The sequence below is a fragment of the Hordeum vulgare genome, chromosome 3H (assembly GCF_904849725.1).
Source record: "Hordeum vulgare subsp. vulgare chromosome 3H, MorexV3_pseudomolecules_assembly, whole genome shotgun sequence".
NCBI lineage: Eukaryota > Viridiplantae > Streptophyta > Magnoliopsida > Poales > Poaceae > Hordeum > Hordeum vulgare.
This window is the reverse complement of record NC_058520.1, coordinates 557,101,122-557,115,942: the sequence shown is the minus strand read 5'-3', so window position 1 is coordinate 557,115,942 and position 14,821 is coordinate 557,101,122. Positions and strand designations below refer to the sequence as shown.

The 14,821-nt window shown below is 42.2% G+C and overlaps 1 protein-coding gene across 2 annotated transcripts; it reads right to left on the bottom strand.

Annotated features, from left to right (window-relative positions):
• Positions 1-997: 997 nt before the first annotated feature.
• Positions 998-10,273, bottom strand: LOC123445020 (structural maintenance of chromosomes protein 2-1-like). Of its 2 annotated transcripts, none has more exons than XM_045121934.1 (21): positions 9,815-10,273; positions 8,628-9,308; positions 8,397-8,540; positions 8,025-8,315; positions 7,712-7,897; positions 7,443-7,607; positions 7,295-7,354; positions 7,110-7,172; positions 6,898-6,989; positions 5,630-5,726; positions 5,074-5,190; positions 4,769-4,987; positions 3,843-3,983; positions 3,575-3,742; positions 3,195-3,379; positions 2,968-3,061; positions 2,795-2,883; positions 2,436-2,661; positions 1,550-1,624; positions 1,291-1,427; positions 998-1,213 (listed from the first exon to the last, which is right to left on the bottom strand). In XM_045121934.1, exons 1-20 carry the CDS (start codon positions 10,130-10,132, stop codon positions 1,311-1,313), a joined length of 3,528 nt encoding a protein of 1,175 aa, XP_044977869.1. In that variant the 5' UTR covers positions 10,133-10,273; the 3' UTR covers positions 998-1,213; positions 1,291-1,310. The 2 variants fall into 2 exon arrangements, with proteins under 2 accessions (XP_044977869.1, XP_044977870.1); XM_045121935.1 differs by having other exon boundaries at positions 998-1,198; positions 9,815-10,270.
• Positions 10,274-14,821: the final 4,548 nt, after the last annotated feature.

Genomic DNA, 14,821 nt, shown 5'->3' with positions numbered 1-14,821 from the left:
ATATATATGAGCTGGCATGCAGTTCATTTGATCATCACACCCCCAAACCATGCAAATTTTGATGGTTCAGTTATGTAGGAGGCACCAAACCATACAAAGTACTCCATCCGTTTTAAAATAAGTGTCACTGATTTAGTACATGACTTATGTGCCGCATGCTTCATAGTGTTGCTGATTTTTAAATAAGTATCGCTAATTTAATACTACCTGAAATATAAGAGCGTTCACGGAGGGAGACATGGCTTATGTGCCACATGCTTTCTAGAATCCTAGTTCATGCTATTTTGATTTGTTGTTTGTTGAACTATTTTGATTTGTATTTGTTAAACTATTTTTGATTTGTATTAATTTCTATGATAAACTATGTGATAAAAAAAATAACTATTGTTGTTCAATTTATGGTGAAGCATGCTGAATATGGATCAAAAGTGGATCAATTTGCGTCGAAAATGGATCGAAATCAGCGGCTCGGGGGCGACCTTGGAGGGGCGGCTAGGAACCCCAGCCCCCTAGCCGATTTTTCCGTCGGCGCACTCCCAAACGGTGTTATTTCACGCCCAAGCTGGCGATGCTCTAATGCGCTGCTCTGCGTCAAGGCACGCGACAGGCACCTCACCAGCAGATGTGGCAAAAAAACGCACCAGTCTTGCACGGTCACGGTGGATTGGATGGCAGTCAAAAGATCAGTTATTTGCTGACCTTCCGGGCGTGCTAGCAGGTTTGGGATCCTATGCACTACTGTATGGTATTGTAGTACGGATGACATGTGAGGTCAGGTCCATAAGGCAGTGACTGTACTGCATGGTATGCTACTGCAGAGGATCCTTTATTACTTGAATGAAATATAAAACACCCTGGTTCTGCTAAAATAATCCATGGCACCCATTTAGGAAACGGCTAGCTCTAGAATAGTATCACACACACAGAAATAGACCCTAGACAGAAACAAAACAAGCAGTTACAAATATAGAGTGAATAATACGCCACCAGGCCAAGATACACAGAAGAAAATATATATATACATCAACATGACCACAAGTAGTAATATTGAGTTAGTACATAGGTTTGCAAACATATAGCGATGCCAATAGCCTACAAGTGAGGGGCTTGAGACTTCGTAGTGAATCCAACTACCACAGAACATTGGAAGCCGATTAGTTGACTGCCATGACCAAAGAATTCTTCACAGTCGTTTTCCCTGAATCAGGCACCTCTGAATAAGAATTGGTAAGCCATTATTTGATTACACTCTTTAATCGTAAGCAACCTAATTTTCAGTTCAGAGCATACCTTCAGACAAAGCACGTCTATCATTTCTGTTTCGAAGGGACTGTTCGTGTCACAGTGGACACCCCATCCACAAATTTCGTTCGGAATATCACGTTGGCGTTGTTGAACATACCCTCTTTTAGCGACACAACAATGAACTGCAATGACCAAATTTGAATTGTCAACCGAAAGGATGAAACAAAATTCCCAACACACACATACAGACGGTAACTGAACATGAGTCATCACAGGATTGCACCACCTAGCTGAGCAAGATTACCTGGGACTGTGGAAAATGCGCCTTTATCATTCTACCAATGTTTTGGGTATGGCTCAGATCAAGGGCAGCATCAACCTGCCGTACAGGGACATTCAGATCAGTTGAAAGGAATATTCTTATTAATTTGATTTTTATTCTGTACATCAAAACAGCTTGCAAATACCTCAAACAGGGAGCATATGGGACTAAAAATTAAGAAACATGGTAGAATCATCTTGCTCAAACTCAAGAATTTACATCAACAACTAGGAACAAAGGTTCCAACTAGACAGAAGAGGGACTTCTAGATAAACCAATATATCCATATGAGAATGAAATGAAAATTATTTTGACCTGGTTCTTTTTGTAAACTAGTGTTGGGAATAATCAAACTTTTAGGTCCATATAACACCATATGTTAAGATCAGAACCACTGTATCAAGCAATGGAGATCAAACATCACAATAATATGCAATGGTGCACTATGCAGCCTATGCAGTATCAAACTATCAATCTTCCCAATCCATACCATGGTATACTTTCCACCACGGTCTAGAAAAAAATAAAACAGAAAAATAAATGTTTGCAGCCAGGTATCATGGAATCATGTTCAGGCTAGTGGAAATGGAATAGTTGCTTTAGTCTTAACTGTTAACTGATCATTTCCAAATCCAAACATCATAAAATGCCTGATCATAAGACTAATCAAGTTCCAGACAGCCTTGAAGCTGATTTTGTTTAAGTTTCAGTGAATTCCTCTGTAAAATCTGTCATGTGAATTTGCAGGAACACTGCATCGCAGTCTTTCTAATCCTAATTGGCTGTGCTAGTTTGCAGTACGACCATACAGATTAGAGATGGTGGTAACCGGTAAGCAATTTAAATGCAAAATCACATGCAGACATACCTCATCTAATATGTAAAGCGGCGCAGGCTTAAAAAGAAGTAACGCCAGAATAAGACTAAGAGCAAGAAGGGACCGCTGTCCTCCACTAAGTTCAGACAAAGATTGCTTCCAGACTGTTCCAAATGCCACCCGAACTTCAAGACCATCCAAGAAGGTACCACCTTCAGGAGGATCAAGCTTTGCCATTGTACCAGGTAGAAGAGTACCGAATATAGACCCAAAATCCCTGCAGGAAATAGAAAGCAGAGGTTATTTAACTTTGTACATTTGTGAGTAAAGAGAATACTATCATTACGGAGTATGAGCAATATTCATGCAGTGATGCATCTGCTGAGAAAGATTACAGAAAGGTTACTTACTTGTTAACTTTGAGCCATGTAACTTTCAAGGTCTCTTTCTTCTTCTCATCCAACTCTTCTATCACTTTCTTGATTTTTGACTTGTCATTCTGAAGATGACAATAAAAGGTATATTGCATGCTGATACCAAAATCAATCCCAGGTTATCAAGAAATTTATGTGGCAAGACCTACCTCGATAATATTTTTCTTCGATATCAAATCATTATATTCATCCTCTGCCTTCTCAAACATTGCCATAACTTTCTTATTGACCCTCTTCTCAAGACTGCATTTGACAGTTAAGTAATAAGTCAGTACGCTGAATTGAAAATTAACCAGCTGATAAGAGAACAACTATCCAGAAACATCAGATGTACTTGAAATTTTCCTTATTTCATTTTTTTAGGTAAAAGATGTACCCGGATTGCTGAGTTTGGAGATTATCAAGTTCTTCCCGTGCCTTGTGTGGTTCACACGATGCAAAGTCATAATCTGTACCACTTTTTCCAAACAACTGTTTCTCAGTTGCAATCCAACTGTACTTCTCCATTAGCTTATCAACCCTTGAAGAGCAATCCTTCTGCTCTATCTCCATCCTCTTAACCTGTATGATATATTAAGAAGTTAAAAAACTGTAAGTTATAAAAGCAGAAATATTCGCCATCTACCCAATCAGAACAGTATTAAAAACAACAGTTATAAGGCAGAAGTATGCACGACATACCCAATAAGTACAATACTGAAGAAAAAAAACAGTTATAAAGAAAAAATATGCACCAGATATTAACCCAATAAGTACCTCGTTTTCCATTTTCTTCCTTTCGACGTTCGAATCACCTAGTAGCTGCTGAAGTTTTTGCTGCTCCTTGGAGATGCTGTTTATTTGTGAGTCACATTCTTTCAGTTTGGAGCGACCAATATTGAGCTCAGATTCAGCTTGGTCATACTCTAGCTTCGTGCCAGCAACCTGCATGCGATCAGTGAAACAAAGAGGAATACTTTAATTAATGAAATGTAACGCCTGGTAGTTAAGTACAAATAAGCCATTACACCGCATATTGAGCTACCTTGCTCTTATGTGTGCCCCAGGTTTCAGACAGTGCAGTAATCTGGGCTTTCGAAGTTATCAATTGCTCTTCAAGCGTAGCAAGTTCATTAGCAACTGCATCTTTCTCCATAATAAGTCTCTCCCTCTCGCTTTGATAAGCCTATCCAGGATAAGCAAACATAGAAACAACAGATGTGTTATTCATTAAAATACTGGGATTAATGCTCAGGACTGAACTAAAACTCAGAATGAAGTTGTGAACATATATCATACATAAAATTCAGTAGTAACCAGGCACCCTATACTCCAAATATATTCTGCAGTGTTAAAGAAAGTGTTTTAAGCCTAAGCGGTAGGTTAATCCATTCTTTTTTAAAATGGACAGAACTTGGCTGCTTTTGCCAATTTATCTTATTATTAGAGTCCGTTTGGAAACTGTTTCCTTCAGATTCTGGCAACACGATCTCTACTAGGCTATATCTATTTGAACAGAACTGCACTTTAGTTGTTGTTTTGCTTGCTGTGTGAACCGGATGAGTGATGTGTATTTACTATGATATGAACTGCATTTTAGATGCTATTTCAATTATCTATGTGCTATGTTTCCTATTTTTCTGTGCATATTATTCAAAAACAGTCAAATTCTGGTCAATTTAAAAATGCTTAAGTGTGCTTAAGCGCGTCCAATGCTCTAAGCTGTGGTCTTCGCTTTCTGCTTTTTTGAACATTGATTCTGCTAGAATAACCGGGCAATCCATTCGTGAAAGAAAAGGAGAATCCTATAAAAGAACACTACTGACCATAAGGAAATCATTCTAGAGCTAGAAGTTAACTCAAGATAACAAAGAAGAGGAACATCTTATTGAACAAGCTAACACTCCAGAGATAATATTGCAAGTGACAAATGCAAATCAACTATGGCAAAAACAGAGTCAGAAAACCAACCTTTAATTGATCCGACATGGCCTGCATTTCCGATTTCAATGACTTTATCTTTTTTTCTAGAGCTTTGAGCCTACCTTCACGTTCACTGCCATAAGTCTTAATTGTCTTTTCCAAATCAGAAACAGTGGAGACACATTTTTTATGCTCCACCTGTTTTTCCTTCAATTCTTCTTTTGATTCCTGGAGTTCTTGCTCAAGTTTCTTCACAAGTTCACCTAACTAAAGTACAAATAGAACAATTGTTGATCCAATTTGAAGCTGAATGTGGTAAGGTAACCATATTGGTGGCATAAAAATAATAATACCTTGTGATGTTCATTTTGTTCAACTCTGCTTTGAAATAATGACAGATCATATGATTTGAGTTCAAACTGAGATTTCAACTCAGCGTACTTTTTATGCAGAGGCAGGAGCACAGCGATCTGGAAAACAAAGTAAATCAAAATATCTACTTATCAGACACTTGTAAAGCATTCCACTAAAAAAAATCAATCTAACCAATGTTATGATGTCAATGTATAACATGTTTATACCAATGAATAGAGATAATCATCAGTACTAAACAAACAAGAACTAATCTGTGTTAATGTACAATACATGATCAATTAGAATTTAATTAGTAGCACCATAAATTCATTTTCCTTCTTGACCATCATGCATACATGCTAATGCCATTTATTTCTTATGTTGCAAAACAAAAGTTTTACAAGCTTTCAGTTCACAGACAAAGGCAGAAAATGTGGTTTGTAGAGCATACTGTAGTATCACATAACATAGCAAGACCCCAGATCATGAAGAGTGCTATAAATAGTTAAATACATATGTATTCAAGAATGTAGTGGCATTGCATTAAGTGAATACCTTCTGTTCAATAACAGAGAGCATGTCCTCATGGTCAGAGAGATCGGCCTCAGCTTTAGCCAATTCATGGAGTTTCCTTAGCAAGTCCCCGCCACCTCTGTAGTGTTTATCTCATTAGATTAGTAGATAAAATGACAACAAATTCAGGATACTTGTTTTGTTTTCTGAAAGTAATCTAGCTTGTCTCCAGAAAATACAACTATAAGAAGCCAAAGATGGCCAATATCTATTCGAAATTTTGACTATGACCAACCATTACCAAAAAATAACGCCTGATGAACATGTCTGCCTACCCTAGAGCCCCATAAGAATGCTAAAGAAAAACAATTTGTTTTTAGAAAAAAGTCTAGGTCAGCCCCCTGAGGTTTTGGGGCCAAGTCAACATAACCCCTTGAACTTCAAAACCCTGTAAGCAGCCCCTAAGCAGTTGAATACCATCAAAATGATCCCAAAATATATTGTTCCGAGGGTGGTTTTACCACCATGACAGGTGTCGTGGTTGACAATTCAGCATCTGGCACCTACTCCCTTCGTTCCTAAATATAAGCCTTCTTAGATATTCCACTACGGACTACATACGGAGTAAAATGAGTGAATCTACACTCTAAAGTATGTCTATATACATCCATATGTAGTCCATAGTGAAATCTCTAAAAAGACTTATATTTAGGAACAGAGAGAGTACTTGCCTGTCACATCATCTAAAAAGCTAACAGGTAAAAGAAGTGGCCCAGGTAAAACTATTCCTATTTTAGAAACAAATTCCCAGGATGACAAAAGAAATTCATTTGTTTCCTAACTTTGAAATTTCAACAGAACAGGTAAAATCTGTACTCAATATTTCCAGAATCAGAAATTTGATCGATTGATATTTCCAAACAGTTCAAAAAGTATAGTTTTCCCGTTTCAGATTTCTTTAAAGAAAGCAGAGTTTTTTGTAATTTTAACTTAAAAGTAAACTCATTTTCCTGACTTATTTTGTTTCATAACATTTTACATGATGTGGAGGTGACATACCACATCCTCAGCCATGTCACCTACCACAGTGCCAAAACCATCTTGGGGGTTAGTTAAACAGTAGGCAATTCCTTAGGGGCTACTTAGACAGTTTAAAGCCCAGGGGTGATAAAAGAAATGTATTACATGATCCGAAACAACAGGGAAGGCAAAGGAAAGGAACACCCATTTCAAAATTCATCTGAAAATAAATCAGATGCAAGCATTAACACCAAGTGAAATGTGAAATGTGAAATGTGACATAATATTACCTGCGACTACCTCCGGTCAATAACCCACTAGGCTGGAAAATGTCACCTTCAAGAGTCACACTTGTACTGCCAACTTCCCTATTAAAGGCAATCTATAACAAGAGAATCAATTGTATCAGTAAGAACCAACACCACATACATATTATACTTGGATAGGCAGACTCAATTAGAACTAGAATGACTAAACATATTTCAGACGAAAGCTACATTACCTCCTTTGCTGCCTCCATGTTTCGACATACAAATGTCGAGCCAAAGACATAAGCCATAGCATTCTGCAACAAAGAATCTCTTCAAAATTTGAGATAGTTGATATAATGAATGACAAGGTATATACATAGTGCAGAATACTGTAAAACTAATATAAATTATACAATCATAGGATGAAAATACTAACCTTTACTTCTTCGTCATAGCCAACCAATTCTAGAGCTAATGTTACATTTTCAGCTCCAACCTACATACATACATACAAATCAGTATAACATTCTCAAAAGTCAGCAAAAAGGTTATATCCAACGAACGAAAACAAAACATTCACTGACCATTCTACGAGCCGCCTGCTGGACTCTATCAGGTATAGTACCTGTATGGATTTTATTCAACGGTATTATGGTTACCCTCCTATTGAGCCCTCCGTTTTGTAGGAGCTGCTTTCCTGTGGTTTCTGTGTCAACTACCACATTATATAGCCTGCCTCCAGCAGCAACCTGCAGAATTTGACTAGGAATTAAACTGATGCAGCCAAATCAGTTCCTTCACTGTTAGAGAAAATCCACTTCAAAAAAAAGATGAGGAGTTTGCTGAAACAGACCTCCAATGCTGTTGCTGTGGAGCTATCCTTTATCTTCACAAGCTGTGCAACTACTCCTTTGACTTTTGATCTATCAAAATTTTTAACAGGATCTTGATAGCTGAAGTTAACATTCCCCAGCTCACCAGAAAGTGCGCGAACTTTATACTTCAATTTCTGAACCACCTCTACCTCTGTCGATCGATCCTATGAATGATGGATGAACACAAAGCGTAATGAAAAACAGTTCACAAACATTGCCTACCAGTTAAGGAACTTCTAGAATAGTAATATGCATCGTTTATGCCACAGGAAAATGATCTTTTTCGCATACCTTTTGCAGAGTTTCCATCTGGCCCTCTTCGTAATTTATAGACCCCATGGATGCCTTGATAGCTTCCAAATCCTTTGTCCTAGCTTTCAGCTCTTTCTCAGCTGCAGTAGCTTCATCACGCTTGGATTTCATCTGAGCTTTCTTCTCTTTCAGCTCCTTCTCGGAATGGCTTATTTTGGTCGTCAACCGCTTTACTCCAGATTCTGCCTCTCCAACAGCAGCTTTTGCATCTCTAAGTTGATCTACTAGGCATTTCTTCTCATTTGCACTGCTTTTTCCTGCTAGCACGCCCTGTGTAAAGTAGAAAGTATCCAGGAACTCAAAGCCAAGTTGTAAGTTTATACAATCTATGATTTGCAGAAGTTTGCATACCTGATATTCTTTCTCGCTCTCATCTATCTCCTTCGTCAGATCCTCTGCTCTCTTACTCATATCAGATGCACCGTCCTCTGCATTTTTTACAGCTGCATCTCTCTCAACAATAGATCTCTTGATGTCCTCAATGTTCTTCAGGATCTATAAACAAATGGCGTATATGTTACACTGTAAGTATATTGGAATGAATGTGGATATTGAGAGACATGAATATAAATAATGCATTACCTTATCAGCAGCCTTTTCCTCTGACCTTAGAGTTTCCTCTTGATTATCCATCAGAGAAGTTTCCTTAATAAGTGCATGCGAGAGCTTATCCACTTTCTCTGACAAAACCTTCAACTCACCGCCTAGTTTGGCTTCTTTTTCAGCAGTTAAGGTAGCTATGTTTTTGTCCATTTCATCTATGTCTGCTTTTAGCTTTTCTGTGCTTTCATCCAGTTCAACAATCTTTCCCTGGATTTGTTTGACATCACTGAGTGCACTTTCTCGCACTCTCTCAGCTTGAACAAACTCATATGCAATACAGAATCTTTTAAGTCGATCTAGTTCAGTGTTACCATTGGCCCATTTCATGTACTGGCACCTCTCTTTTCTAAGTTTCTCTAATGCAGGAAGGATTTCATCATCAAGAAGTTTATTGATCTCCTCGACTTTATTCTGCTTCTTCTCAAGTGTTTTAAGAGCAGATTCCTTCTTCATTTCATACATCCTTGTGCCTGCTGCCTCTTCCAACATGGAAAGAATTTCTGGAGGCTTCATGTTCAGCACTTTCGTAATACGCCCTTGCATAATTAGAAAATGGGGATTGTTCACGTTAAGCTGCACGGAGTGGAAAAGAGTCTGCACCCGGGAAGGCTGTGCAAGATGGCCATTTATAAGGTATTTGTTCCGTCCACCAACTACAATCTACAGATACAAGAGAGTAGCTTGTCAGTATTCAGTGAAGCTGGAGGCACTAATGGTCCAATAGAAACACTACAAAGATTAAGAATCGGATCGAAAAATAAATAAACTGCAGATAGCGACTTCAGTTAAAGCAGATCCATCACAATTAATTAATTACAAAAATTGACAAGGCACTATTGCCTGTTAGTGGAAAACATTCTTCCGCATAAATACTGGAAATCCAAAAGTCCACAACGACCTAAATCTAGACCATATATCCATGGTACAAAACTCCTAAAATTCCTTTCTAAAATCCACCTCCAGTCAGTATCAAGAACTCGAGAACCAACAGACAGGCGGACAACAACTCCCCACTCAACAATTAGCGTCGAATTCGAAACACTAAGGACGCACTAAATCCCCTTCAGAAATTCAGGCGCGGAACCCAATCACACGCGTAGGGAAGCGTCAAAAAGACAGGCAGGCAGCATAAGTCGGGGTCGGGGGAGGGGGTGGGGGTGCGTAACCTGGCGCGTGACGGTGATCTCCGCCGAGTCCTCGTAGCCGAGCGGGGAGCGGGCGCGGTCGGAGTTGTCGAAGACGATGGAGACGGTGGCCTTGGTGACGCCGGCCTGGCCCTGCTTGTAGACGAGCTCCTGGAGCGAGGCGGCGCGCACGGCGCGGAGGTCGGTGATGCCGAGCACGAAGCAGATGGAGTCGAGGATGTTGGACTTGCCGGAGCCGTTGAGCCCGGTGATGGCGTTGAACAGCGGGTCGAACCCCGGCACCACCGTCCGCCCCGCGTACGACTTGAAGCCCTCCAGGCAGACCTCCTTGATGTGCATCTCGCCGGCCGCCGGGGGCGTCGCCGGCGGGAGATCCGGCTAGGGTTTGGGGGGTTCGAGCGGGAAAGTTTTCGAGGGGGCGGGGATTTTTGGGGATGGGGTTTCGAAATGTTTTCCGCCGTGTGGAATGAACTGGCGACTGTAGTGAGGAAGGAGAGCCGAGGGATATGCTGACAGCGGCTGAGATGGTAACATGGGCCTTTGGTTGGGCTTTTCGTAAGACGTTTATTCTCTGAATTTTTTTTCTAGACTTGTTTTTGCTTGCTCAAAAATAAAATCTAGGCTTCTCTTCAAAAGAAGTACTCCCTCCATTACATAATATAAGTGACTCAAAAATAACTCAAATTTATACTAACTTTAGTATAAAGTTGAGTCATTTTTGAGTCACTTATTTTGAAACGCAAGAAGTATATGTTTGTCTTTGCAAAATCACTAGTTTCTTGCGGGGTGTTTCTTCTTGCTTCTATTAGAGCATCTCCAACACAATTCCAATAAATCTTCATCAATAGTTGTTCACGTTATTAGGGATACAATTATGACATATGGGCCCCACTTGTCAAATCAGATCTCTCTTCCTCTGGCGAACGGCGGTAGTGGCATGCCGATTGGTGGTGGTTGTCATGAATGGATGGCAACACTAGGCAGCCTCCCCTGCAACTCTCTCGCCAGCAATCGTTGGGGCCTATGTGCCCCTGACTCGCTAGGGTTTTATCTCCTCTCGGGCGACGGCGGCGATCGCCTACACCTTTGAGACATATCGTCCCATGCAACTCTCTCGTCGGCGACTGTTGGGGCCTCTATGCTCCCGACTCTCGGTTTAGGAGGAGGCTGGCTAGGGAACCACCGCTCGCGAAACAGTTTCTTCGGGCAAGAGACCTCATGGATGGAAACGCATCTGGGTCGGGTTGGCCTCGACCGATCTGGAAGCAATGATGGCTGAGTTCGGTCTGAAAGAGGAGGATCTTCATGATGTAGTGGTGGACGAACAGGAGCTACCAGTAGAAGCAACTAGATGGATGGCAGTCGCTGTCGTGCACACCGACAAATCCTATAGTCAGTATTGGTTCTATAGGAACATGAGGGTAGCATGGGATCTGACGCGGGGAGTGAAGATCCGCCCGCTCAATGAGAATTTGTACACTCTAAAGTTCCCATGCCTCAGTGACTGGGAATGAGTCGTGGAGGAAGGACCTTCGACCTTCAAGGGCAAGGCAGTTGTGTTGGCTCCATATGATGGTCTCACTAGGCCCTGGTAAATAGTGTTGAACAAGATGGAAATTTGGGCGCAGATTCATGACCTTCCGGACGGATACTTCCCTCTATTCAAGGCTTTATCAACAATTGTGGGTGAGTATATTTATGTTGAGTCCAAGTCCCACAACTTCGGAGGCAACTTCTATCGAGTTTGCATAATCCTAGATGTCACGAGGCCTCTTAAGAATGCAGTTTCTCTCGTCAAACAGAGGAAGCGAGAGATTTTCTATGTCAAGTACGAAAGGTTGTCGGATTGGTGTGCAGTTCGTGGCCACTTGGGTCATATGTTTAAGGAGTGTGGTGATGGAGTTCATCCACCAAAGGCGCTAGTCTTCAAATACTTGCGAGCGGCTTAGTTCTGAGGCCCAAGGTGTGGACGTGGAGGGGGAAAGCAAGTCATTGTGGCAGAGGAAGAAGCCGATCAGGCAGAGGCTCTGGATGGGGATTGCATCAATACCAACAGGGATGCACTGAAGGTTTTGATGGCAATGAGAATCGTGTGACTAACGAGACTATGGAAGATGCAGAGGTCAATAGAAAAAGGGGAGCAACTCAAGAGGCCCAGTGTTACGGCATGGAACTGTTGGAAATATGCCGTAGAGGCAATAATAAATTGGTTTATTATCATATTTCCTTGTCCATGATAATCGTTTATTATCCATGCTATAATTGTATTGATTGGAAACTCAAATACATGTGTGGATAAATAGACAACACAAAGTCCCTAGTAAGCCTCTACTAGACTAGATCGTTGATCGAAGATAGTTAAGGTTTCGTAACCATAGACATGAGTTGTCATTTGATAATGAGATCACATCATTATGAGAATGATGTGATGGACAAGACCCAACCGTAAGCATATTATTTGATCATATCATTAAGTTTATTGCTATTGCTTTCTGCATGTCAAGTATGTGTTCCTAAGACCGTGAGATCATGCAACTCCTGTTGGGGAACGTTACATGGGAAACAAAAAATTTCCTACGCACACGAAGATCTATCATGCTGATGTTCATCTACGAGAGGAGATTAGATCCACATACCCTTGTAGATCGCTCAGCGGGAAGCGTTAAGAAACGCGGTTGATGTAGTGGTACAGTTGTTGGGTAACGTAGCATAAATTCAAAATTTTCCTACGCCATATTCAGATCTTCCTATGGAGAGACTAGCAACGAGAGAGGAGTGAGTGCACATTCATACCTTTGAAGATCGCTAAGCGGAAGCGTTGCTAGAACGCGGTTGATGGAGTCGTACTCGCGGCGATTCGGATCGTGGTGTGATTCCGATCTAGTGCCGAACCACGGCACCTCCACGTTCAACACACGTGCAGCCCGGTGACGTCTCCTGCACATTGATCCAGCAAGGAGGAGGGAGAGGTTGGGGAAGATCTCCTGCAGCACGACGACGTGGTGTCGATGGAGAGACGAGGTCTCCCGACAGGGCTTTGCCAAGCACCGTGGGATAGGAGGAAGGAGGGGAGCAGGGTTGCACCGAGGGAGAGCAGAAACGGTGTGCAAAACAGCCCCAAACCCCTAGGTATATATAGGAGGAGGGGAGGGGGTGCCACCCCTATGGTTCCCACCCTAGGTGGTGCGGTAACCCCCCCCCAGATGGGAGGTGCGGCGACCAGGGCAGGGGGAGGGGGTGGCGCACCCCTAGGTGGGCCTTAGGCCCACCAGCGCCTAGGGTCCCCCCCTCTCCACCTCCTGCGCCTTGGGCCCCTTTGTGGGAGGCATACCATCCCACTTTGGGCTGGTTGCCCTCCACCTTTTGGCCCATGCTACCTCCTGGGGCTGGTGGCCCCTCACGGTGGACCCCGGGACCATTTCCGGTGGTCCCGGTAGTCCCGGTACGCTACCGGTGACGCCTGAAACATTCCCGGTGTCCAAAACCATCCATCCTATATATCAATCTTTACCTCAGGACCATTCCGGAGCTCCTCGTGACGTCTGGGGTCTCATTCGGGACTCCGAACAACTTTCGGTAACCTCGTATAACATTTCCCTATAACCCTAGTGTCATCGAACCTTAAGTGTGTAGACCCTACGGGTTCGGGAATCATGCAGACATGACCGAGACACCTCTCCGGCCAATAACCATCAGCGGGGTCTGGATACCCATGGTAGCTCCCACATGCTCCACGATGATCTCATCGGATGAACCACGATGTCAAGGATTCAATCAATCCCGTATACAATTCCCTTTGTCTATCGGTATAGAACTTGCCCGGGATTCGATCGTCGGTATACCTATACCTTGTTCAATCTCGTTACCGGTAAGTCTCTTTACTCGTTCCGTAGCACGTCATCGTGTGACTAACTCCTTAGTCACATTGAGCTCATGATGATGTTCTATCGAGTGGGCCTAGAGATACCTCTCCGTCACACGGAGTGACAAATCCCGATCTCGATTCGTACCAACCCAACAAACACTTTCAGAGGTACCCGTAGTGCACCTTTATAGTCACCCAGTTACGTTGTGACGTTTGATACACCCGAAGCACTCCTACGGTATCGGGGAGTTGCACAATCTCACGGTCGAAGGAAAAGATACTTGACATTAGAAAAGCTTTAGCATACGAACAATACGATCTAGTGCTATGCTTAGGATTGGGTCTTGTCCATCACATCATTCTCCCAATGATGTGATCCCGTTATCAATGACATCTAATGCCCATGATCAGGAAACCATGATCATCTATTGACTAACGAGCTAGCCAACTAGAGGCTTGCTAGGGACACATTGTGATCTATTGATTCACACATGCATTACTTTTTCATGTTAATACGGTTATAGCATGAACAATAGACGGTTATCATGAACAAGGAAATATGATAATAACCGTTTTATTATTGCCTCTAGGGCATATTTCCAACAGTCTCCCACTTGCGCTAGAGTCAATAATCTAGTTACATTGTGTTGTATCGAACATGCATAGCATTATGGTGTTGATGATGTTTTACTCGAGGAAGAGGTTTAGTCAACGGGTCTGCAACATTCAGATCCGTGTGTACTTTACAAATATCTATCACTCCACTCTGGACATGGTCTTGGATGGAGTTGTAGCGGCGTTTGATGTGCTTCGTCTTTCGGTGAAACCTGGGCTCCTTGGCTATGGCAATGGCCCCAGTGTTATCACAGAAGAGTGTCATTGGACCCGACGCGATTGGAATCACTCCAAGGTCGGTGAGGAGCTCCTTCATCCAAATTCCTTCATGAGCCGCTTTTGAAGCAGCTATGTACTCCGCTTCACATGTAGATGCTGCCACGACTTCTTGCTTGCTACTGCACCAGCTCACTGCCCCACCATTCAAAACATACACGTATCCGGTCTGTGACTTAGAGTCATCCGGATCTGTGTCGAAGCTAGCATCAACGTAACCCTTTACGACGAGCTCTTCGTCACCTCCATAAACGAGAAACATCTCCTTGGTC

Coding starts and splice junctions, on each gene's coding strand:
- LOC123445020 (XM_045121934.1), bottom strand. CDS start 10,132: ATGCACATCAAGGAGGTCTGCCTGGAGGGCTTCAAGTCGTACGCGGGG. Junction 7,173..7,294: donor GCTATGACGAAGAAGTAAAG/GTTAGTATTTTC, acceptor TCTTTGTTGCAG/AATGCTATGGCTTATGTCTT. Junction 5,727..6,897: donor TTGACCGGAGGTAGTCGCAG/GTAATATTATGT, acceptor TAAACACTACAG/AGGTGGCGGGGACTTGCTAA.